At 56.0% G+C, this 24,953-nt stretch overlaps 1 protein-coding gene across 1 annotated transcript in view; it reads right to left on the reverse strand.

Moving 5' to 3' along the window:
- Positions 1–17,344: 17,344 nt before the first annotated feature.
- The window catches only part of ALG12 (ALG12 alpha-1,6-mannosyltransferase), an 8,292-nt gene continuing 683 nt past the window's right edge, over positions 17,345–24,953 (reverse strand). Inside the window, exons 2-10 of the mRNA XM_077758047.1 lie at positions 22,635–22,859; positions 22,430–22,562; positions 21,235–21,408; positions 20,430–20,624; positions 19,988–20,091; positions 19,459–19,682; positions 18,195–18,364; positions 18,021–18,096; positions 17,345–17,888 (exon numbers count right to left, since the gene is read on the reverse strand). Of these exons, the coding sequence (XP_077614173.1) occupies positions 17,651–17,888; positions 18,021–18,096; positions 18,195–18,364; positions 19,459–19,682; positions 19,988–20,091; positions 20,430–20,624; positions 21,235–21,408; positions 22,430–22,562; positions 22,635–22,802 (1,482 nt within the window). The 5' untranslated portion in view covers positions 22,803–22,859 and the 3' untranslated portion in view covers positions 17,345–17,650. The remainder of the gene's footprint in view (positions 17,889–18,020; positions 18,097–18,194; positions 18,365–19,458; positions 19,683–19,987; positions 20,092–20,429; positions 20,625–21,234; positions 21,409–22,429; positions 22,563–22,634; positions 22,860–24,953) is intronic.

Consider the following 24,953-nt stretch of genomic DNA (forward strand, 5'->3'; position numbering starts at 1 on the left):
CGGCATGGGACCCTGTAAGACACAAAACAGACGAGCAGAAAGGAAGGGAAGCAAAAACAATGTAAAAACAAGGAGGGGACAAAACATGAGAGACTCTTAAATACAGAGAACAAACTGAGGGTTGCCAGAGGGGGTGGGGATGGGGGGACGGCCCAAATGGGGGAGGGGCGTTAAGGAGGACACGTGTTGGGATGAGCACTGGGTGTTATACGCAGGGGATGAACCACCAGATTCTACTCCTGACATCATTACTGCATGATATGCGAACTTAGACGTATATTAAAAATACATAGGTAAGTCAATTAAACAAAAAGAAATGGCCTCTCCTGGCGTTGCCGGCCAGGCCACGAGAACTGACCGCGCCACAGAGGCAGTGGCGGATTGTCAGTGGCTGCGACCGCGACTGGCGCAGACTTTGGGCCACGTGCTGCCCCCAGGGCCACCTCCCTCCAGCCTTGGAGTTTTGCACAAGCCACCTTGTCCAGTTTTAATAATTCCTGTGTGCGGCTGGTTCTAGTGAAAACCCCTGACTATAAGCTGGTTTTCATAAAATCTGTAACATGCAAACTAGTTTTTAAAAATGATTTCATCTGAAAATAATCGGACTCCCGCGGGCTCGTTGCAAGCACCATAGGAAGAGTCTCCTGCCTGAGCCACCTGGGAGGGCGCTGCGGGCCCGATGCCCCGTGGCCCCCGAGGGCCTGCACACCACTTCTCCGTAGTCACAGGCTCACCGTGACGGGGGCGGCCCCTCCCGGAAGGTCTGAGGGGAGGAACCAGGATGGTCTGTCCACCCAGGGCCGGCCGTGCGGACAGCGTCCAGCCCTGCAGCTTGGGTTGCATTGAGCTGACCTGCCCCCCAGCCCCTTCCATCTGGAACATTCCTCAGCGTCCCCTACCTCTGCACTTGTGCCAACAGGTGGCCATTCAGTGGACTGTCCCTCAAGTGGGGCTTGTGTGGCGGCCACCGTGTCCGCCAGGTGGCACGCGGGGTTCACTGGTGCCACCACTGCGGACACTTACCTCGTTACACACCTGGTCAGTCACCTGGTGCAGGGGGCACCACCGGATCTCACTGCACGTTGTTTTTTCTTAGTAATTAAAAAGTATTTTGTGCGGAGGCTCTTTGAGACAATGTAACATCCCATTCGTCATAAAAGTTTAAATCTATTCGTTTTTAGTCAGTGGACCCAGGGTTTTCGGCATCATTTATAAGCTATGTGTTATTCCCACTATTTTGCACACGTTTTCTCAGGTCTGGACAGTGGGGGCTGCTCAGTCTGGTCTGTGTGTCCTTTGGGCCATCGTCTTTCTGCAAAACTTCCTTCTCCAAATGCACATTTGCATTTGTATTTATTTCTGTGTCTAATACACTAAAACCATGATTCTGCATCACCAGTTCCGATCTAACATCCAGGGTTCGTTCTGGTTTTCTCCCTGCCCATTCGTACAGCTGCCTTCTCACATTCTCTCGGATTACCCTTAATACGTTCACTCATTTGACAGGTGCCCCTGTCTCTGGGGGGGACCCGATGTGGCCCCTCTCCCTGATGCCCTCCTACCCTCACGTCGGGCCACTGTTCCCACGCCCCCCCCCCCCCAGGGAACTCTCCTTCCTCTGTGTCGCCTCCACGCTGGGTGCCAGGCTGCCCTCCGGAGCAATTCCCTCCTCAGGCACCGGACCCGGTGTCCCTCGCGGGCCTTGCCTTGGTGGCTCCCTCACTCCTCTGTGGCAGGTGGTCTGGCTGGGCCGTCCCTAATAGTTTCTGGATTTTTCAGGAAGGGAAGTGGTGGAGCTGCAGATTTCTGTCCCCCACAGCGTCATCTGCCAATAACCATTGTAACCGTGGAAACAAACACCGCGCCACTGGGATGGGGGGGCACCCCACGCATGCCCAGTGCAGCAGCAGCTGCAGTTCACCTGGGAGGTGCTCACGCCAAAACCATTTACCCTGAATTTGTTGAAACCCGATGACTTCATCTCCAGCCCACAAGGAGCACAGGGAGTCAACCACCAGGAGGACCCAGTCAGCAGGACATCAGGACACCCATTCCTGAAGCCGGCAGCGAATCGAGAGGGGCCCCCCGGAGACAGCGGATGGGTGCCAGGACAGCTGTCTGCAGTGGCGCTTCTGCAGTTCAGGAGAATGTTGAAGCTTTGCACTTCCCAGTGAAGGCGTGGACGGTTGTGTTCATTCGGGGCAGCGTCTGCTCTGAGCACACGAGCAGCCCCACCCCACCCCACCCCGGCCCCTGGCAGGCAGCTGTGCACCTGCCCCAGAGCAGCTCGCACACAGCTAGTGGGAGGCAGGCTGGGAAATGGACCCTAGCCTCCAAGTACCAGAGGCCCACACTCTAATGGCTGGTTACTCCTGGTCAGGGAGGTGCAGACAAAGACACAGAGGCAGGCGGCCATGCGGCGAGCCCCCCTCTTCTGAAGCGACCTTCAGGGCAGTTAAAGTCAATCACACATACAGGAGGTGTTAGAATGTGACCCTGCTGTTCCAGGTAAAGGCTCAGAAAGGACATGAGAAGGCACCAAGTTTACACCCCAGGCTGGGTAATCCTTGGTACTGAGACAGCCTACAACCATCAAAAAATCTAAAAATGACCCAAAACAGCAAACCCTGGGTAAGGGGAAGACTCTGAGTTCAGAGTTACAGCACTAGTGGGTTAAAATATCCCACCACGAGGCAAAGAGACAGGAGAGTATCACCTGCTCGAAGGGGAAACAGTCCACAGCAGCTGGACTTCAGTTCTGAACACCTGATGGTAGATCTACTGGACAAAGACTTAATGGTCGAAGATCCTCACAGAACTACATGCGGATGTGGAGAAAGCCAGGAAGGTGATGTAGGAACAAAATGGAATAAAAAGATACAAGACCTAAAAACAAAGCACAAGGAGATGAGGGGCTGACAACCGCCATGACTGCAGCGCACCGTCGATGGGATGGACTCAGAGGCAGAATCAAGCAGAAGAAAGAATATGTGAACTAGAAGGCAGGACAGTGGGAATTAGCGAGTCTGAGAAACAGAAGGCAATAAGACAGGAGTGCAGCGAACAAACTCTAGGGCACCCATGGGACACAGGCAAGATGGCCACCATGCGCAACGTGGGGTCCTGGAAAGAGAGACATTGGAAAACAGAATGACGAAAACATGGAAAACACGAATACGAACATCCAAGTAGCACGGTGAACTCCCCATGCTGTGAACTGAGGAGATGCACGCGAAGACACGTTATATAATCGCACTGTCAGGAGACAGGATGTCCTGGAGCAGAGAGTGTCCTCACACACGAGCTCCTCCACACGGTCACCAGCAGGCCTCCCCCAGAACCCCTGCAGGACACAAGGCACCAGGCTGCTGCCCCCAAAGTGCTGCAGGAAAACAACTGCCCATCGAGAATCCTGCATCTGGCAAAACTGCCCTTCCAGACGGAGGGAGAATGAAAATGTTCTCGGTACTCAGACGCCGAGGCAGCGTGTGACCAGCTGACCTTCTCTGCGGGTCACGCCAGTGAAGAGAAGGACGTGGGCAGGAGTGGAAGCTGCGAGAAGAAACAGTCATGAAAGGTAGGCACACCGGTAACTGTCGTAATGATGGTTTGTAACCCCACGACGCTGGTACGTTAGAAAAACAAGGCACCCTTGACCATGGCTTTGGGTCCCACACACGGAGCGTAGAAGTTGTAGCCCGAACCAGCAGATGCAGGTGAAAAGCGGGTCAGGCTGAGAAATCGGGGTCTGAAGAGGGACAACCCAGCAAACTGCTACGCCCGCGACTCGACACAGGAAACAGGGTCTCGCCTTTGGGGGCAGGAGCTGCCGCAGGAGCTGTGGCTGATGGGCTGCGGGGGCTCAGAGGCCACAAGTCAGAGGGAAGAGCCTCGGGAGATCCAGCCACCAGGGTCCCACAACAGAGTGGGGTCGCCCCCCAGGACCCCGGCCAGGTTCAGCTCCCACAGCAAATACCTGGAGCCCCTCCTGCTTCCTGCAGCGGAGGGAAAGGAGCCCTTTGCCCCTTCTTCTCACCGAGGCCTGCCCTCGAGGAAGACTGCTTAACCAGAGCCTCGCTTTCCTCAGGGAAGGGAAATGCCCGACTCCAGCCCCTCCGGACACCCGTCCCGGCTCCGAGGAGAGGGAGGCAAACAAAACCCTGGGGAGCACGAGTCCCCCCCCACGCCCCCCACCGCGGACTAAAAGCCGACTTCACCCGGGACAGCACGTCCGGCTGTCGGCAGAATTCCAAGGCCCGTTACACGATTCAAAGGCAAGAAGCACGCCTGGGAGAGAGAACCAGACGTGGCGGCACCTTGGAACGACCAGAGGGGCCGGAGAAACGCTGCGGTCGATACACTGAGGCTGACGGATAAAGCAGACGGCAGGCAGGGGCGGACGGGCCACGGGGGCGGAGCAGCGGGGGTCCTGAGACAGGGCGGCCGAAGATGCTAGAGCAGACACAGGCGGCCGGGAGGGAAACACCTCTGGGGTCTCGCTGGACTGGGCGTGGCCGAGCAGAGATCTCCAGGCTGCAGGGTGCGCCGCAAGAATCCCTGAAAACTGAAAAACAGAGAAAGACTAAAACACAACACAAAACAACAAATGCGAGGACTACAGGATGACCACAAAGGTCTAACATGCAGTAACGGGGGCGCCTGCTCGGGGAGGGGACTGCCGGGCAGAAGAAACTCCTGAAGTGGTGACAGAATGTCCCCAACTTAACACTGGACCATGGAGCCAGAAAGCAAAAAAACAACCTACACCTTTAAATTTCCTTCCCAAATTATAGAAAATCACACATTCGTTTGAAACCCTGAAGAAGCAGAGTGGGGGAGCTATAAAGAAGTATACAGAAAGATAAGAACCATATCTGGCTTTTCAGAAAACATGCAAGCACAAAGAAAGTTCACCGAAATACTCTAAAAACCCACCAACCCAGGACTCTGTGCGCCATGGAATTATTCTTAAAGATGGGGAGAAATAGACTTTCTCACACAAAAACTGAGGGAATTTGTCTCCAGTATAGATCCTTGGAAGAAATGTTAAAGGAAGTTCTTTAGAGAGAAGAAAAATAATACAAGTCAGAAACTCATAACTACATAAAATAAGGAAGATCACTGATGATGAAGTAAAAAGTCAATATTTTACTCTTAATTGATCCCACAGCTAAGTTTAAAATGATATCAATAATGAGTAATTATGTATGTTTATATACACGAGACACACATACTCACACTTACGCACACCTATGTATAGGAGAAATGAGTGTTGGCAGAGATACAGGGACAGGAGGGAAGAATTAGGATTATTGTGTTATTATAAGGCACTCATACCACCCAGGAAGTGGTACAGTGTGATTTGAAAGTGGACTCGGATTGGCTATAAACACGTATGGTAAACTCCAGGGCAACCACTTAAAAGTAAAAAAAGAAATATAACCAATATGCTAAAAAGGAGAGAAAACGGAATCATACAAAATGCTCAATTAAAAGACAAATTTTCAGAGTAGATAAAACAAAAAAACAAGACCCAACTCTATGCTGCCTACAAGAAACCCACTTTTTTTTTTTTAAGTTTTATTTAAGTAATCTCTACACCCAACGTGGGGCTCGAATTCATGATCCTGAGACCAAAAGTCGCATGCTCTAGGGGTGCCTTTGGCTCAGGTCACGATCTCATAGCTTGTGAGTTCGAGCTCACACTGGACTCTGTGCTGACAGCTCAGAGCCTGGAGCCTGCTTCAGTTTCTGTGTCTCTGTCTCTCTCTGACCCTCACCCCTGCCCCCTGGTCTCTCAAAAATAAATAGCATGGAAAAAAAAAAAGAGCCACATGCTCTAATGACAGCCAGGCAGGCACCCCAAGAAACCCACCTTAAGTATAAAGACACATATGGATTAAAAGTAAAGAATAGAGGAAAGTACACCATGCTAACAGTAATCAAAAGAAATCAAGGGGCGCCTGGGTGGCTCAGTTGGTTAAGCATCTGACTTCGGCTCAGGTCACGATCTCACGGTTCATGGGTTTGAGCCCTGCATCGGGCTCTGTGCTAACAGCTAGCTCAGAGCCTGGAGCCTGTTTCAGATTCTGTATCTCCATCTCTCTCTGACCCTCCCCTGCTCATACTTTCTCTCTCAGAAATAAATAAAACATAAAAAAATTTTTTTAACTAAACACCATACAATGTCTGATCTCAGACCATGATGAAATTAAACTAAAAATCAATAACAGAAGAACAGCTGGAAGATTCCAAAATACATGGAGATTAAACAGCATGCTTCTAAACAACTCATGGGGCAAAGAAATCTCAAGAGAAATTTTAAAATACTTGAGAACTAAATGAAAATAATAAAAACGCAACTTTTCAAAATCTGTGCAGTGCTGTGAAAACATTGTTTAGAGGGAAATGTACAGAATTGGATACATATATTAGAAAAGAAGGAAAATCTAAAATAAATAATCCAAGTTTCCTCCTAGGAAACTAGAAGAAGGAGAACAAATTATGTCCAAAGTAAGCAGAAGAAATAGTAGAATCAGAGCAGAAATTCATGAAATAGAAAACAGGAAATCAGTAGAGAAAATCAATAAAACCAAGAGCTGGTTCTTGAAAAAAACTAATGAAATTGATAAGCCTGTAGCCAGGCTGACTAAGAAAACAGAGAGAAAGGACACTTACTACTAATAACAGAAACAGAAGAGGAGACATCATTACAGATCCATGGACTTAAAAGGTTAATAAAGTAATATTATGAACAACTATGTACACAAATTTGAAAACCTAGATGAAATTAACCAATTTCTTGACAGACACAGTCTGCCAAAATCACACAAGAAATAGACAATCTGAATAGGCCTATATCTATTAAATAAATTGAATCAACAATTAATAACCTTCCAGAACAGAAAGCACCAGGCCCAGATTAGTTTACTGGTGAATTCTACCAATCATTTAAGGAGAAATTATACCAGTTCTCTACCACCTCTTCCAGGAGATAGAAACAGGTAATTCCTCCTACCTTATTTTATGAAGCCAGTGTTTCCCTAAAACCAAAACCAGAGAAAGACCCTATAAAAAACTCATGAGCAAAGATGCAGAAATTTTCAAAAATATATATATTAGCAAGTCAAATCCAACAATGTATGAAAAGAATTATATGCACCATGACCAAATGGGATTTATCCCAGGAATGCAAGGCTGGTTCAACATCGAAAATCAGGAATGTAATCCATCAGATCAACAGGGTAAACTGAGAGGGAAAAATCTGTTATAAGACGGCTAACGGGGGGGCGCCTGGGGGGCTCAGTCGGTTAAGCGTCCGACTTTGGCTCAGGTCATGATCTCACGGTTCGTGGGTTCAAGCCCCACGTCGAGCTCGAGCCTGTTTCAGATTCTGTGTCTCCCTCTCTCTCTGACCTTCCCCCGCTTGTGCTCTCTCTCTCTCAGAAATAAATAAAACATTTAAAAATTAAAAAAAAAAAACAAAAAAACAAAAGATGGCTAACAGGACTGATAGGGAAATCCCAGTCCCCGATCTAAGACTTCCCTTCTGGGTTCTTCTTCCTACCCTGCTTGTCGCACGCGCCAAATTACTACTAATGCAGAATGCATAAGTAACAGACTATAAATTGTTCTCTCTGCTTACGCCCTGGACTCAGACCTCTGGAGAGTGATCTCCTCTGAGCCCGCTGGTGTGAAATAAATCCCCTGCCTTCCAAGGTCCCCGAGTGCTGCTTGGTTCTTCCGCCGGGTGATCCAGACCAGGCTCCGTAACATTTGGTTCCTGACCGGCAAACCCAACCGCACTGGGAAAATGGCGCGGCAATGATGGAACGAGGAGTCTCACCGGAGAAGGCGGGCCCTGCCTGATACTGTGCAGCCTCCCGCTCGCCTCAGGCCGGCCCCGCTCTGCCGTTCCCACCAGACTCGAGGAGACTCGGCAGGTGAGGACCTGGACCCAACATCGGATACCAGTAAGGCCTGGGGCCCCTGACCCAGTCAGACCCACCCGTCAGGGTGTTAGGGGAGCCTGATCGCCTCCTGGAGACCTTTTAGAGGTCTCACAGGTAGGGATTCCCAGGGAGGGAACATGTTAACATCCAGTCTGAGTGTGTGGGCGAGTGTGCAGCCCCACCTGGCTCTCCAGCAGGGACTGAATCTGTGGCCCAGAGAGTCTGAGTGGGCCCATCTGCGATTCCGTGGTGAACGGCATACAGTCTATGCCTGCACCGGAATAGTTTCCGATCGTAAGTCACAAAGACTGAGACCACTACGGCTAAGTGTCACCTAAGCTCTTTTAGGACACAGCCAGATGGGCAGCTGACTGGTCTCCTCGTTAGAGGGGGTCTCTACCCCGCCCTCCCATCTTTGTGACTTCATCTCATGAGAACATTATAGGGTCAGGACAGAGCAAAAAAAGGGGGAGACTGTGGAATTAAGACCCCCGGCAAGTTAAGGACCCTATGTGAGTTAGAATGGCCCACTTTGGGTGTAGAATGGCCCTCAGAGGGAACCTTAGATGTCCCAACGGTCCGCCACATCTGGCATGTGGTCACCGGGGACCCGGGTCACCCTGATCTGTTCCTGTATATCGACTTCTGGTTAGAGATTGCCGACACCCTTCCCCTTGGGTACAATCAACAAACAGGGACAGGCTAGGGTCTTAGTCGCCTTGACAAAGTGCCTCAAGGAAGGTCAACAGAAGCCCTGACCTCCACAGGTTCTCAGTGGTGATGCGGAGGAAGAACCAATCTGGCCCCCACCACATGAACCCCGTGGTTCCCCACACTCCAGCACCTTCGGTCTCCCCACCGCCTCCGGACTCGGCGGCCCCTCTCCCCCGCAGACCAGCGGCCAGACTGTGCCCTTGGCCGGGTCAGACGCTCTCCAGATGCCGGCCCACAGCCGCTGGTACCACGAGGCTCTCCCCGGGGGATCCGAGCAGAGGCTAAGAGGCCCATGAAAATGCCCAGCTGCAAGGGGAGTCCCCCGGGGTTATTATGAGCGGCGATGTGAGGCTCGCCGCACTTACACCCCATTTGACTCCCAGGCACAAGAAAGCCACGACTAAAGGATGGGGAAGGTCCGGCCGCCAAAGGAGGGAGGCCCAGAACCTCCTTAGCAAGGGACCGGTACACCGACCGCAAGGAGAAAGGACATTAAAAAAATGAGTGTCCCGACCGGGGAAAGTCCCAGAAACCCAGCCAGGACGCAGAAGAGCCCTGCAGAAAAGCCCTCCTAGGCCTGGCAGGAATAGGTTCAGATTGAGGGCGACCAGGCTCACTTCTTGGCCCCCATGAGCCCACAGTCAAAATGAAGGTAGGGGGTCAAAAGGAAAGTATGACTTTCAGGTCTACACTGGGGCTAAACATTCTGTGCCCCCCCCGTGGCCCCCTCCCCCATGGCAAGACTACAGCCATCCTCGGGGCCACAGGAAAATGAGCACGCCCGTCACCGCGAACTCAGGGGCCACACGGTACATTCAGCACGAGCTCCTCCACCTGCCCGGGTGCCCTATTCCTCTCCTCGGCCGGGAGACACTCGCAAAGCCGGGGCCCCAATAACCTTTGGGCCAACCGGACTCACCGGCCTCCTACCGGATCCAAGACAAGAAAGCTTTCTTTCCCGAGGCTGTTCTGTGCTCAGGTCCAACAAGCGGCCTGCCCGAATTCAGGGCTGCCTTCCCCACTCTATGGACCTCGGGCAACCCCCCCCCTGCCCCGCTACCGTAGAGTGAATCCCGGGGGCTCCACCGCAGAGACAGCGGCAATCCCCCTCCCACAAGAGGCAAGGGCAGGCACCCAGCAACACCTGGCCACACCCAAAGAAGCAGGCACCCTGGCTGAATCCCCATCGCCCTGGACACCCCGCTCTTGCCAGTCAAGAAGCCGGGAGAGGGCACCGACCAGTCCAAGACCCACGAGCCGGCAGCAAAGCGACTGTCTCCTTGCACCCGGCGGTCCCAGAACCGTGCACCCTCCTCAGCCGGATCCCAGGCTCCGCCAGCTGGCTTACCTGCCTCGGCTTAAAGGATGCCTTCTTCTGCCTCCACTTGGCCCCCGGAGCCAACCCCTGTCTGCTCCTGAATGGACCAAACCAGACACAGGGCGTCAGGTGTGACTGACTTGGACACGCCTCCCACTGGGTTTAAAACCTCACTTACCGTCTCTGGGGAGGCGCCGGCCGGAGACCTCACCGGCTTTCCAAGGAAGGCCACACGCTGCACCCTCCTATGCGGATGACCTGCTCCTCACCCGCGATACCCGAGAGCACCGTACAGAGGGCACGGCGGCCCTCTCCCAACTCTGTCGGGCTCGGGGTATCGGGTCTCGTGGAGAAAGGCGCGGATCTGCCCACAGCAACTCTGGTACTTAGGCTTCCTCCCCACCCAGGGAAAGAGAGTGCTAGGCCCGGAGAGAAAGGAGCTCATCACCGCCTACCCCGGCCCCAAACTAAGGGGGCTACAAAAATTCCTGGGGGCTGCGGGATTCTGCCAAATCTGGATCCCCCGATTCTCAGCAATAGCAAGACCCCCCGACCATCTCTTGGTAAGGGCCGGATTGAGAGCCCCGTCTGGACAGAGGAGGCCGAAGCCTCCTTCCTAGAGAGAAAGGCCACCTTGGGGCAGGCACCAGCCCTGGGCCTGCCGAATACAGAAAAGCCCTTTAATCTCTTTGTGCACGAGAAGAAAAAGGCCACCCTCGGGGTGCTCACACAGACCGTTGGCTCTTGGCACCGGCCAGCAGCACACCTGTCGAAGAGGCTGGACCCAGTGGCAGCAGGATGGCCCCCGTGCCTTAGGGCACTAGCGGCTACAGTTCTGCTCATTAAGGAGGCAGATAAACTCACCCTGGGACAAGAACTCAATGTCAAGGTCCCTCATGCGGTCATGTCTCTCATGCCTGTCCAACTCTCAGCTAGCACAATACCAGGGGCTCCTCTGTGAGCATCTATGGGTCACTCTTAAAACACTGCAGACACTGAACCCTGTAAGCTTCCTACCTTCTGAGGAGGGATCTACACCGACTCCCGGGGGGTCTTCGCTACTGTACACACACATGGGGCCGCCTACAAAGAGAGGGGCCTCCTCACAGCGGTGGGGAAGACCATCAAAAACAGGGAGGAAATACCAAAGCTCCTCAAGGCTGTCTGGCTTCCAAAAGAAGCTGCAGGTCTACACGGCAAAGAACAGCGGAAGGGAGACGACCCTGTAGCACGAGGGAATCGTCCAGCAGGCAAGGTGGCCAAGATATCAGCTAATAAGGAGGTAGACACAGCTCCCCCTCATCCACACCGCGACCCCCACCAGCAGTTCAAAGAAGAAACTGTTCCCCCGGTTCGGCTCACTGGCCACAACGCACAGCGATAATGGGCTGCGTTCGTGGTAGACGTTATACAAACCAGCCCCAGAGCTCAGGGAAAGGAGAGCGGATGAATCGCACTCTTGCGCATCCACTGCACACCAGGAACTCATGGTTTCTCCCCATTTAAACTATCCCGTGTCCCCCTTCTCACCAGGGCACGGGGCCAAAGACCACAGTGGACTGGGCCTCATGCCGTTATTCTGACCATGCCCACTGCCCTCGAGGTCACAGACATCACTTCATGGGTCCACTGCTCCAGAGTCAAGAGGGCCAATCCTGAGGAGCCCCGGACTTGGAAGACTGACCCAAGTCCCATGAACCGGCTCAAAGCAACCTTCCAGAGAGTTCTAGAGTCTCAGGATCTTCAGCCCTGCTCCAGCCACGGCCCGGAAGCTGGCTGGTCTATGCACGGCAGAAATTTGAGGAATCACTGGTCTAATGAATAGACGATCCTTACTCCTTGCCATCAGACTGGCAGAGGGAATCTGCCAATCCCAGAAAGCTGGGGGGGCAGCAGGGGATTCCTGGTGGCACTCACCTTCCTCTTACGTGTAGGATGTTTTGTTGGTATTGGTTGCCTCTAGTCTGGGCCCCATTTGTAAACCTTCAGCCCTAAGGCCCAGGTTAAATGCGCAGTGTGGCTACCCGTCCTCCTCGGGACAGGAATAGCCCCAGGGACAGGGACTGGCATGGGAGGCATAGGCTCTTCTGTGGGACTAACGGGTGGCCGACTCCCGAGTGTCCCTGCAGAGCCACGTAAGTTCCCTGGCAGGAGATGCCCTCCAGAACAGACGGGCGCCTGACCTCCTCGCTGCCGAGAAGGGGGCACCTGCATCTTCCTCGGAGACTTTGGAAACCAGGCGGGAATAGTCACAACCAAAGTCCAGGAACTAAGGGAAAGGACCAGCCCATAATAAATGAGGATGATGGCCTCTAACACAGCCTAGGTCTGTTTCAAGGGTCGTCAAAGGGGGGACGGCAGGCAAAAATCTGTTACAAGGTGGCAAACAGGACTGATGCGGAGACTGCAGCCCCAACTGAAGACTCCCGTTCCGGGTGCTTCTTCCTGCCCCGCTTGCCGCGCGCACCGAATCACTACTAGACTATAAACTGTCCCCCATGCTTGTGCTCGGGACTCAGACCTCTGGAGAGTGAGCTCCTCTGAGCCCACCAGTGTGAAATAAGCCCCCTGCCTTCCAAGATCCCCGAGTGCCACCTGGTTCTTCGGGCAGGTGATCCAGACCAGGTTCCGTAACAAAATGAGAAAAATCACACGATCATTAAGAGATGCAGGAAAAGCATATCCAACAGCCATTCATGATAAAAGCTCTCAGTAAAGGGGCGCCTGGGTGGCTTAGTCGGTTAAGCGTCTGACTTTCGCTTAGGTCATGATCTCGCGGTTCGTGGGTTCGAGCCCTGCATCGGGCTCTGTGCTGACTGCCAGCTCGGAGCCTGGAGCCTGTTTCGGAGACTGTATCTCCTTCTCTCTCTGACCCTCCCCTGCTCACGCTCTCTCTCTTTCCTAGAAATAAATAAAAATAAAAAAAAAGGAAAAGAAAAAAAAAAGCTCTCAGTAAACTAGGGATAAAGGGGGCCTTCCTCAACTCGATAAAGAACCATTATAAAAAGCCTACAGCTATCATTACACTTAATGGTGAGATGCTCAAAACTTTCCCATTAGATGAGGTACACGGCAAGGATGCCCTCTCTCACCACCCTTTTCAACGCTGAACTGGAAGTGCTAGCTAATGCAACAAGACACGAAAAGGAAATAAAAGGTACACAGATTGCAATGGAAGAAATAACACGGCCTTTGCTCACAGATGACATAATCATCTGAGTAGAAATCCTAAGAGAATTGACGAGAAGGCTTCTGGAACTAAGCAGTTACAGTAAGGCTCCACGGAACACGGTGAACATACAAAAGTCAGTTCTGTCCTACATGCTGCCAATGAACACGTGTTATTTGAAATTAAAAACAATACCATTTATGTTGGCACTCAAAAAGCGAAACATTTAGGCATAAATCTGACAAAATATATACAACATTTAAATGAGGAAAAGAACAAAATTCTGATGAGCAAAATCAACTAAACAATTGGGGAGGCAGCCTATGTTCACAGATAAGAAGACTCAATATTGTCAAGATGTCAGGTCTTTCCAACCTCATCTATAGACCAATGCAATTTTGATCAAATCTCAGCAAGTTATTTTATGGATGTCGACAAAACAATTCTGAAGTTTACATGGAGAAGCAGAAGACCCAGAATAGCCACCAGAATATTGACGAAGAACAAAGTTGGAAGACTGACTCTGCCTCGCTTCAAGCCTTACTATAAAGCTACAGTTAATCAGGACGATGTGGTGTTGACAAAACAATATACAAATTGATCGGTGAAACAAAGTAGTCTCGAAATAGATCTCCATAAATCCAGTCACGTGATCATTGACGAAGGAGCAAAGACAACACAAGGGAGTAAAGATGGGCTCTTCAGCTAATGGTGCCAGAGCTGTATATCCACTCACACCTCACACACACACTCACACACTCACTCACACACGCAGAAGCTAAACACAGACCCACACCCTTCATAAACATCACGCAAAATCAACCACATACTTAAATGTAAATGCAAAACTATAAAATTCCTAGAAGGTGACAGGAGAAAACCTAGGTGACCTTGAGTGTGGAGATGAGTTTTCAGATGCAACACCAAAGGCACGATCCATGAAAGAGAGAACTGACAGCTAGACTGGGTTAAAATTAAAATTCTCTGCTCCGTGATGGACAATGTCAAGAGGATGCGGAGACCAGGCCGGGAGAACACCTGTGCAAAAGCCACATCTGATAAAGGGCTGATATTCAAAATATACAAAGAACCCTTAAAACTCAACAGCAAGGAAACAATTCAGTTGGAAAACAGGCTTAGAGACACTGATGGACACCAGAGACGTATAGACGCCAGGTAAGCATCACATCACGCGCATCCGGCAAACGCACATTAAAACAAGGGCCGCCGCGTGCCCCTCAGAGGGGCCGTATCCAGAGCGCCGATAGCACCGAGTGCCGGGAGGCTGTGGAGCACCGCTGCCGGAGGGACGCAGATGGTGCGGCCACGCTGGAGCACAGCCCGGCCGTGTCTTGCAAAACTAAACATACTCCTACCTTACAGTAGTCGTGCTCCCTGGTATTTCCACGGAGCTGGAGCCACGGGTCCTCACAAAAAGCTGCGCACAGATGTTTAGAGCAGCTTTCTCCATAGTTGCCCAAACCTGAAACGTGCACGTTCGGTGTGTGACTTCACATCTCTGAGGCAACGATGGGCCTTTAGTAAGTGGACAGCCACTTGGAGAAAGAGGAAAGAAGGCCTACGCCTCACACAAACAAAAGTGAGCTCCAAATGGACCCAAAGCCTACATGCAGAAGAGACACCGAGCAGACGTGGACAGAAAACACGGTGGAGCTGACTGTGTGAAAAGCTTCCCACCCAGGATGCCGGGCAAGAAATGGGCAATAAACCTCCACCTGGGAAGGCTCTTCACTTCACACTCGAGTCCGGAGATAAGTGACAAATGGAGAATGTGCAGCTTATGTTGGAAATGAAGGGCAAATACCCTAGTAATGTATGTATATATGTAGATACATATAAAATGAGAGCAAAACGTCCAAGTCCGATGGAAAATGGACAAAATCTATGAACAGACAACTTATAAAAACAGATAGTTCTTACATCTATGAAGATGCTCACCTTCACTTGTGAAAAAATGAAGCAAAGGGGAGCCTGGGGGCTCAGCTGGTTAACCGTCGACTCTTGACTTCGGCTCAGGTCATGACCTCACGGTTCATGGGTGCAAGCCCTGCATCAGGCTCTGCACTAATAGTGGGGAGCCTGCTTGGGAATCTCTCTATTCCCTTCTGTCTGCCCCTCCCTAACTTGTTCTCTCTCTGCCTCAAAATAAATAAACATTTAAAAAAAAAGAAAAGAAATGGGGGCACCTGGGTGGCTCAGTTGGTTAAGCGTACAACTTCAGCTCAGGTCATGATCTCACAGTTCATGAGTTCGAGCCCTGCGTCGGGCTCTGTGCTGACAGCTCAGAGCCTGGAGCTGCTTCAGATTCTGTGTCTCCCTCTCTCTCTGACCCTCCCCTGCTCACACTGTCTCTCTCTCTCAGAAATAAAAACATTAAAAAAAAAAAAGGAACGAAGCAAAGTCCAAGACACCATTGCCTCGCCGCGAGACCAGCGAGGCCAGGGCAGGGCGATGTGGCAGGACCCAGCAGAACGGGTCCACGCTTCCGTGACCTCGCCTTCCCACCTGTAGGAATGCATCATACAGACACTCCTCAAACAGCATGAAAGGACACGTATGTGAGCTTATTCACGCAGCTCTGCTGGGAGTTGCAGAGTCCTGGCAACCACGAACATGCCAGCAGCCAGGAGGCTGGCTGCCTCAACCACGGCTCGTCCACACCAAGTAGTACGTGGTTCCACGAAGGCGGAACGTCTGAGGAGTGATTTCCAGAAGGAACAGCTGCAGCAAGCACGCGGGCAGGGAACGAGCCTGTGTGTATCTGCACATCTTCACAAGAAGGACCAACCAGAACACGGGGACAGTAGTTAGAAAACGTGGGGGAGGAGCGGGAGGGAGCCACGGCCCCGGTTTCTGAGGCGCAGTCACGTTTACCGGATCCGGAGACTGGAGGCAAATGGAAAGACACGAGCCCAGTCCTATTTTAAACGAAAAACTGCCACAGTGAAGGCAGGCTCATCCAAGGAATTTGCACACACGGGATTTGACCGTGAACCTGGTCGCTGAACGATCCTCAGCGTGGGGGGCGGAGGTACAGGTCTGGAGCCAGGCGGGCAACCAAGCCCACGGAGGTGGGCCTGGAGGTGTCGGTGGGGGCGTGTGGTCTCTCACAGGTGCACGTAGGTGTGTGTGTGCGTGCAAGCGTGCCCGTCCCCCCTCGCTGTCCACAGACAGGGCCTAGAGACAGACATCCCGAGAGCTACAGGCACGTTTTGCATCCAGGTCTCTACACCCGCCCCCAAGAGGAGGCAGGGCCCCCGGACACATGGCTGATTTCCGGGCTGGGACGGAGGGGCCCCGGAGCCTCGTGCCAGGAAGTAGGGGAGCGATGACACGTCACCCCAGACAGCTCCCCGTGCGAATCCGGCACGGTGTGGGCACCGGGGGAGTCGGGGGGACTCAGACCGTCAAGGCCCAGCGGCGACCCACAGACGCGTGCTGACACCCCACGACCAACGCTTGAGCGCCAACCAGCTCTACGAGTGAGACATAGACGCCGGCGACGCGCACGTGGTAGACCCCGTGGACAAGTAGATAAAAGGGGAAAGGCGGGAGCGGCTCTGTAGAGCGCTAAGCGCCAGGCGCGGGAGTCACAGGAGGGGCCCGTCGGGGAGAGGCTGGGGGAAGCGCGCCCAGTGGACGTGTCCGCACACATTACCCGTCGGCGGCCGCGGAGACACAGCAGCTAAGGTGGGAAATGCCGTCACCTCCCTCCCGGGACACGCTGAAGCGCTGCAGGCCATAAGCACTCTCTCGAACGGCTCAGAAAAAATATCCTTTATGCGCGTGCACGTGTGTGGCATGAGTGCATGAGGTAGGGGTGCAGGTGACGTGTGCACATGTAGTATGAGCACACCTGGTGTGTCTGTGCACGAGGTGTGCGTGTGCATGGGTGAGCATGCGCGGCATGTGTGTGCGTGCGGGATGAGTGATACATGCAGCGCAAGTGTGCTCGGCAGGAGTGCATGCGGTGTGAGCGAACACGGTCTGCGTGTGCATGTGCGGTGCGCCCGTTTCCTGCGTCATCTTCAATGTCTGCTCGTGTCACGTGCACTTTGGGCACCTAGTGGATTCTCGTTCAGTAAAATGTAAAGGTGCCAGGGTCACCACTTAAAACACACCCTCTGTGAAAGCAGCCTCTAGAAACAGCACGTATCAGGAGATCTCTAATAAGGAAACGTTCAAATTTTATTCTCATTCCTCTCGAAATTCCCAAAATTTCACGTGAGCTGGGTCGGCGCGGTGTGCCTGTGCCCATGAAGGCTCTTCCCGCAGCTTGGGGCATGGGCGGGGGTGGGGGAGCGCTGGGGTTCCCGTGTTACCTCTTCACAGAGTCTCACACAATCTCCCCCGAAGGGAGAGGCCCCCGGGCAAGGCCTATGGCCCCTGTGGCGTCCAGGGTGGCCGTGCAGGACCCGGCCTGTCCTCTGAAGCGTCCGTACAAGGCTCGCCCCCCGTTCGACTCTCCGTCTCGCCTCACTTGCCAGGGTGCCGGCCGAGTCTCTCCAGAAGCACCAGCTTGGTCTGCAGGTTGACGTCGACGGGAGGGAGCCGGGTCAGGTTCAGACTCACCCCGGTGGTGCCCGTGATGCTGGACAGGACCCGGTGCGTGTCCCTGTAGAGCGCCAGCCGCGCGGGGGCCGCCTCCATGAGGAGGTGCGTGTAGGCCAGCATGTGCCCCGACCCGGGCTGCACATCCTCCCTTTTCTCGTACCTGCAAGGGAAGAACATGGCCTTGCACCTGTGGGCCCGTGCCAGCCCCCGGTGCCAGCGTGCCCCCAGGGAGCCCACGCGTGGCCGCTGTGAGGGGCGCCACCACCTGCAGTCACAAAAGGCGGGAACACACCTCCAGGCACTGTTGACTTCCAGGAACCGAGACACGCCGGTCTGCGCAGCAGCCACGTCAATGTGCACGACGACATCTGTGGATGGCCACGTGTGCTGTCAGAACGGTGAGCCGGCGGGCCCCCCCGACCCCTGCCAGAGCTGCCGCCGGCCCTGCTCGGCCCCAGGCACCCACCTGTCCCGGGGGCCACCAGCTCGTGCAGCCGCTGCATCGCCACGCCGCCAGGATAGTTGAAGTGGGACACGTACAGGGCCGTGGCCGAGTAGGTGGCATTCACTACCAGGTGTCCTACCGCAAGGACGGAGCCCAGTTTATACAACCAAGACTTCCTGTAGTTGTTCAGCCTGGAAAGAGTGTGTTTCACGGAAGGGCTCCCTCTCCCTCGGCAACACCGGCCTGTGGAGTCTGCGGCCTCGTTTCAGAGGGGATCGGTTCACAGACCCCCCCTTACCACACAGTCTCGGGCAAAGTCTGTCCGTGGTTCGCCCCAGCTCTGCTAACCTGAGATACCTGGAGTTTCCATGAGCAGGGCCCTCCCTCCTGACTCGACCCCTGAAGTAGTGTCTGCCTGTCGCTCTGAGCAGCCTCCTGCCCCCTCAGGTAAGGTGCACGTCCCCCCTGCTCCCCCGGGTAAGGTGCACGTCCCCCCTGCCCCCCCGGGTAAGGTGCACGTCCCCCCTGCCCCCTCGGGTCGGGTGCACGTCCCTCCAGCACCAAGCCCATCGCTGAGCCCAGATGGGGCCCCCAAGGCTGAGGCTTGTGTCCAGGGTGGCGCAGGGACGCAGCACTTCCTGCCCTTGACGGGTGTTGGCTCTTTGGGAGCACGGCCTCTCCCGGCTCCCCGGGGCCTCCTCCCCCAGCCGCACCACCGTCACTCCTGTTCCTGCCACGGCAGTTGCTCCTGGGAAGGGCAGCCCCGCTCGACCGCCCTGCCTGTACCCCGGGCGCCCCCCTCAGGGGCACCTACGTTCTGCTGTGGAGCCTTCTCCCTTCCTCGGAAAGCCCCAGGCCACCACCGTGGGCCTCAAGCCCCGGGGCCGAGCACTTCCTGCCCTTCCCCTTCCCTCCTGCCCGTCATCCGCTCGGACAAACAGTGCCACTCTCTGCTGGGGGGGGGAGGGGGGCTGTCCCTTCAGGGAAGTCAGCCCCAGAGACCATCCCCCTGGCTGAAGCCCACTCGGCCACCCCAGGCAGGGGCCACTCCGGGGACATCCTCCCCGAGGACGGAGCCCGGGACGGTCAGCACAGCCGTGTGGACAGCGGCCCAACTGACCAGACGGACCAACACGCTGGGCGCGAGGCCAGCCCGACCCGCCCTCGGCCGTCCCCCTCCAACGCAGGCGCCCGCTCGGCAGCGTCTGTCCACCTAAGCGCCTCCCCCGTGTGACAGCGAGCGTGTGCGGCGTGGCTGCGGGAGTGGGGACAGCGGGACACTCACAGGCAGGCGCAGCCCCTGGCGGCCACGACGTTGAGCACCGGGAAGGAGTAGATGATGAACCGCAGCTCCTTGTGCGGAAGCAGCGAGTACAGGCCCACGAAGCCCAGCGAGGGCAGCAGCAGCGCCAGGGCCCGCCTGTCCACGGCGCCCAGCGGCACGAAGAGCAGGCTGCAGCCCAGGCCGCGGGGCAGGGCCGAGTAGAAATACCACAGCAGCGGCGAGGTCTGCGGGCGCAGGGTCAAGGAGCCACACGCCAGCGAGTCACGGCCGACAGGCGCTCCCGCCCTGCGGCACCTGGGGCCCCGGCCGCCTGCCCCCCGCAGAGCAACCTGCCCCCACGGGACGGGTGCACTGGGGCCCGCACGCTGTACCCCCCCGTGCGCGTGCTGACCGTTTGCGGCAAAATGTAACAGGTTATCATCAAAAACGACCCTGAAGGCTAAGAGAAACGGCGCCCAACAGCAGGGGTGCGGCACCTGAGTGAGGCCAGGGGTGACCGCCCCGGCCAGCAGACCCAGCAGAAGGATACGCCCCAGTTGGAACTTTTGTTCAGGACGGTGTTGTACCAAAGCACCTTTCCCTCCGGCCACACGAGATGTCGCCAAAACCAGGAGTCCACGGCGACCGTCAGGCCTGGTGAGACAGAGGAGACCCTCAGGGAAGAACACGGCCACCGAGCAATTCGGGCTCCGCCACCGCGGCGTGAACGGCGGCCCCAGAGCCCCGGGTCTCAGGTGCGTGTCCCGTGAAGCAGCGGCATCTGCACGGAAGGCACGAGCCACCTGCCTCAGGGGACGGGGATGGCGCGTCGGGACCTGGGCTCCCCACACGGGGCCAGCCGCCCCTCCCGGCCAGGACGAGGAGGGCCCGCGGATGGAGGCGCGCAGACATTTCGTCTCTGCCGGGGATTAAGGTCAACTCTCCCCAGAGCCCCGCTTTCGGTCACAGCAGCCGCGGCGGCTCCCACTCACCTAAGCAGAGAACCCCGGCCGGCAGGGCACAGCGCACAGCCCGCGCCACCGTCACCCTCCGCGAGCGCAGCAGCAGCAGCAGCACGAGGCCCAGGAACAGGCTCAGCTCCGCTCGGAACACCAGGATGGCCAAGGCCGAGAGCCGGATGAAGCGGGCCCACTTCAGCTGCAGCCAGGCCGTGAGCGCAGGCAGGACTGCAAGACACGGGGTGCCGCTGCGGGCCACTCACTTCCTCCTGGTGAGAGCCACATGGAACCCTCCAGAAGACCGTACACGCCATTCACACCTGATCCGCTGACACAGCGCCACCACACAGCCTGAGGCTGCTTCTGCGGCCTGACTGCACCGGGACCCGGGTGCCCGCTCTGAAACGGCCTAGGCTCTGCTCCACGCGCCCAGCGCCGCCCCTCCTCTCTGCGCACCCGGCCTGCAGTGTGTCCCGCTGGCCCCCAGGGGGGGGTCATTCGGCCCGGCGCCCTGCCTGCCACCTTCCCCAGGCACGCTGAGGTCTGGGCCACGCCTCTGCTCTGACCGGCACAGACCCCCCAAGCCCACCATCCACGGCCTCCCCCCGTCGGCCTGGGTCACCCCCAGGACGCTCGGACAGAGCTTCCGTCTGGCCCGCAAGCAGCTTCTCTCCGGCCTCACTCGCCGTCTGCAGAGCAGGGAGACCCCTGCACGCGGCCCCTGCCACCTGCCGGGAAGCACGCCTCCATCTGGCACCGGGCGCTTCTGACGGACACCCCTCACCGGGCCGCTGCGGCCTGTGTGCACCCATGAGGATGCGGCTCAGCAACCACCTACCCACGGACAGGGCCAGCACGTTGGGGAGCGTCCGCGTGCAGTAGAACATCAGGTGGAACTGCGTGGCCGTCACCCAGCAGAACATGGTGGCCACCGTGGCCCCGAACTGCCGCCTCACTTCTTTTTGTAAAGTCCAGAGTCCCGAGATCACGCCGAGTCCCAGGATGGCTCTGACTAAACAAAGAGGGCGCAGTGAGTGGCCCGCGGCGTGCAGGGCGTGAAGCAGCTCCCCTCCAGCGTCACTCGCAGTGGTGACTTAACAACCAGGTGGCAGTGAAGCCACCTTGAAAGAGGGGACCCTAGAGCTTCACTGTGGCCATGTGGCCTGGGCAGAGGGCTTGGGGGACACAGACACTGGGCAGGGCGGGCAGTGTGTGCAGGACGGCATGACCTCATCACCGCAGCACACGCCGAGGGGACAGGACACATCCAGGGGCGCCCTTCCCAAGGGAGGGAGACTGTCTGGGGCTCCCCAACACCCCCCCGAACCGGCACAGCCCACGCAGCTGGCCCCGCTACGGAGGATTTCCATTTCCTAATGCAGTCGCTCAAGAAGCAGCTTCTTCCCTGGGGCCTGTTGTCTTTAATATGCTGCCTCCGGAGGGTGCGGGGCGGGTGGGGGGAGGGTGTCCAAATACCATCTGGGCGCAGCCATGATAAAAATTCACCACGATGGAAAAATGGTAACTGTCAGCTAACAGTGACGTTGCAGAAAGACACGCATAGAACGTTCTGAATTTAGTTTTAAAAAATACACAGCACGGGGGAAGACCCAGGAGGCTCCACACAAATCCCTGTGGACGTGGCCTCTGGGTGGGGAAGGCGAGGCCCCCGATGCAGGCACCACGCTGCTCCGGGGGGAACGGGCTCTCCAGGCGCAGCCAGCGGCCCCTCTGTGGCCACCGCGGGAGACGCGTGCGCATGCTTTACCTCCTGCCGCGGCGGCCGGGGCCAGGTCAGCCGGCACCCACGCCTCACGGGCTCGGGAACAGACTGACAGGTGCCCAGTTACCTGTCCCGGGTCACACTCCAAGAAGGGCTGACCTCGGGCCTCAACCCGAGCTCCGGACAACTGCAGCGAGTGGCTTCGGTCCTGACGGAAGGACAGCCCGGAAGGAGGGGGCCTCGGCCCGGCGGACTGGAGCCCCGACTTCGCATGGCCCCCTCCCCCCGTCCTCGCGCGAACTCCCCTTACCTACTAGCTGGGAATAGAACTTGGGGGCTTGCAGCAGGGACAGCACGCAGACCGCGGGGCTGGAGAGCAGCGCCAGGGCCAGTGGTCCGAGGAACGTCCTGGGGACCACGCCGGGGAACTCCAGGTGGTCATACTGCAGGGAGAAGGGGGCTCAGCGCATGCCCCGGCCGGGGGCCGCCACGGGGCCTGGGACACGGGTACTCACCTTGTCCACGTCCAGCCGGTGGTAGAGCAAGTCGTGCGCGGCCTGCAGACTGAAGCTCTCCTCCACTTTGGAGTAGGGGCAGCTGAGGAGGTGGACGGCGCCCACGGCCACCAGCAGCCCCAGCAGCCAGCGCTGCCTGCTGGCACCCAATGTCCTCTTCCCGGCCATCGCGCTGTCCCGCTTCACGCGCCTCCAGCGATCAGCGACGCCGCTCTTCTGTGAGCACTGTGACAAAACAAAAATGCAGATTCCTGAGTTTCCATAGTCACACGCGAGTTAACGCCCGGGGGAGCTGGGTGAAGGGTGAGCGTGACTCTTCGAACTGCTGCCATAACTTGTGTAGCTCAGAAGGCCTCCAAAAACAACGTTCAAATAAAAGCCACACTTGAGCACCTTTCATATTTTTTTTTAAAAGTAGGCTAGGGGCACCTGGGTGGCTCAGTCAATTAGTGTCTGACTGGCTCAGGTCATGATCTCGCGGTTCATGAGTTCAAGCTCTGCATCAGGCTCTGTGCTGATGGCTCAGAGCCTGGAGCTGCTTCAGATTCTGTGTCTCCTTCTCTCTCTCCCCTGCTCACACTCTGTCTCTCTTTCTCATAAAGTAAAATAAAACAGTCAAAAGAATTATAAAAGTACGCTTGACACTGAGCGTGGAGCCCAACGTGGGCCTTGAACTCATGACCCCGAGATCAAGACCTGAGCTGAGATCGAGTCGGACGCTTCGCCTGAGCCACCCAGGCATCCCTTTCACACTTTAACTGGCTATCTCAGACCCTGAGCTGTGTATTTTTCCAGGAAAAAAGACTTTATTTGCAGAACCGAGTCAGTCCTCCTGGTGGCCGGGCCCTGGGCTGACCCAGCTCGGGAGGGCAGCGGGACGGGCCCTGCAGTGGAGGCTCCGCTCTGGCCACGCAGCAGGGCCCAGCGGTACCGGCAGAGACGCGGGACAGGGGCCGGAGGCCGAGGGAGGGGCAGCCGCAGGAGGGCAGGAGGTGGCCCGCCTGCCCCAGTGTGTCCTGGACTTCACCCTGGAAGCCGTGGGGAGCCCCTGAACATGAGCACACAAGGGACAAAAAGCACGAGTGTGTCCACGAGGCATTCGGACAGGTGTGCCCGCAGCGGGTCCCTGGAATCAGCCAGCTGCCAGCAGGGCGATTTGCAGAGGAGCCGACAGCCCAGGGCTTCCTGGGGGGCACCTGCAGTCTCCCATTTGTGCGGCGGGAAGATGGCAAATTCTTCCTTGTATTTCTGGCTACTCTTCAAACAGGTTTGAGGGGCACCTGGGTGACTCAGTCGGTTGAGCGTCCGACTTCAGCTCAGGTCATGATCTCACGGTTTGTGGGTTCGAGCCCCGCGTCGGGCTCTGTGCTGACAGCTCAGAGCCTGGAGCTGCTTCAGATTCTGTGTCTCCCTCTCTCTCTGACCCTCCCCTGCTCACGCTGTCTCTCCCTCCCTCTCAGAAATAAATAAAACATTAAGGAAAAAAAGCAGCTTTGATTTAATTTGATCAGAACCCGAAGGGCCAGAAGCAAAAGGAAAGTGCTTACTGTTTGCTAAAACTACTTTTTTTTACTTTTTTATTTAAGGACGCGTGTGCACACATGCATGGGGGGAGGGGCGGAGCTGGGGAGGGAGAGGGAGCCGCCCAGGTCCCCCTAAAACTACCCTGTGATTGGAGAGAGACTTAAGTGTGTAGTCTCCTGGGACCCGGGGGGCCTGGGTGGCTCCTCGGTTAAGCCACGGACTCTTGGTTTCGGCTCAGGTCATGACCTCAGGGCCGTGAGTTGAGCCCCCACGGCCAGGCCAGCTCTGTGCGGAGGGCGCTTGGGATGCCCTCTCCCCTGCTCACATGCGCTCCTGCTCTCTCCCCCAAAAACTAAAAAAGCAAAAATAATGTTTGTTTGTTTTTAAATATTTTTTATTTATTTCTAGAAGAGAGAGAGAGAGAGAGAGACAGCGTGAGCAGGGGAGGGTCAGAGAGAGAGGGAGTCACAGACTGAAGCAGGCTCCAGGCTCTGAGCTGGCAGTCAGCACAGAGCCCGACGCGGGGCTCGAACCCACGAACCGCGAGATCATGACCTGAGCGAAAGTCGGACGCTCAACCGACTGAGCCACCCAGGCGCCCCACAAAAATAATGTTTTAAGCTCCAGTAAAGCGAAGGAGGCTGCGAAACACTCGTACGCCGTTCAGTCCTCTTACTGTCACGGAAAAAAAGAAGAAACGCCAAGCATCTACACCGCAAGCTGCGGAGACGGCGGCACAAGACAAGCTGCTCGGCGGGAACCGGACTCCGGCCCCCGGGTCCCAGGTCAGAAGCC

Source organism: Crocuta crocuta, unplaced genomic scaffold, assembly GCF_008692635.1.
Source record: "Crocuta crocuta isolate KB4526 unplaced genomic scaffold, BGI_CrCroc_1.0 scaffold143, whole genome shotgun sequence".
Taxonomy (NCBI): Eukaryota; Metazoa; Chordata; class Mammalia; order Carnivora; family Hyaenidae; genus Crocuta; species Crocuta crocuta.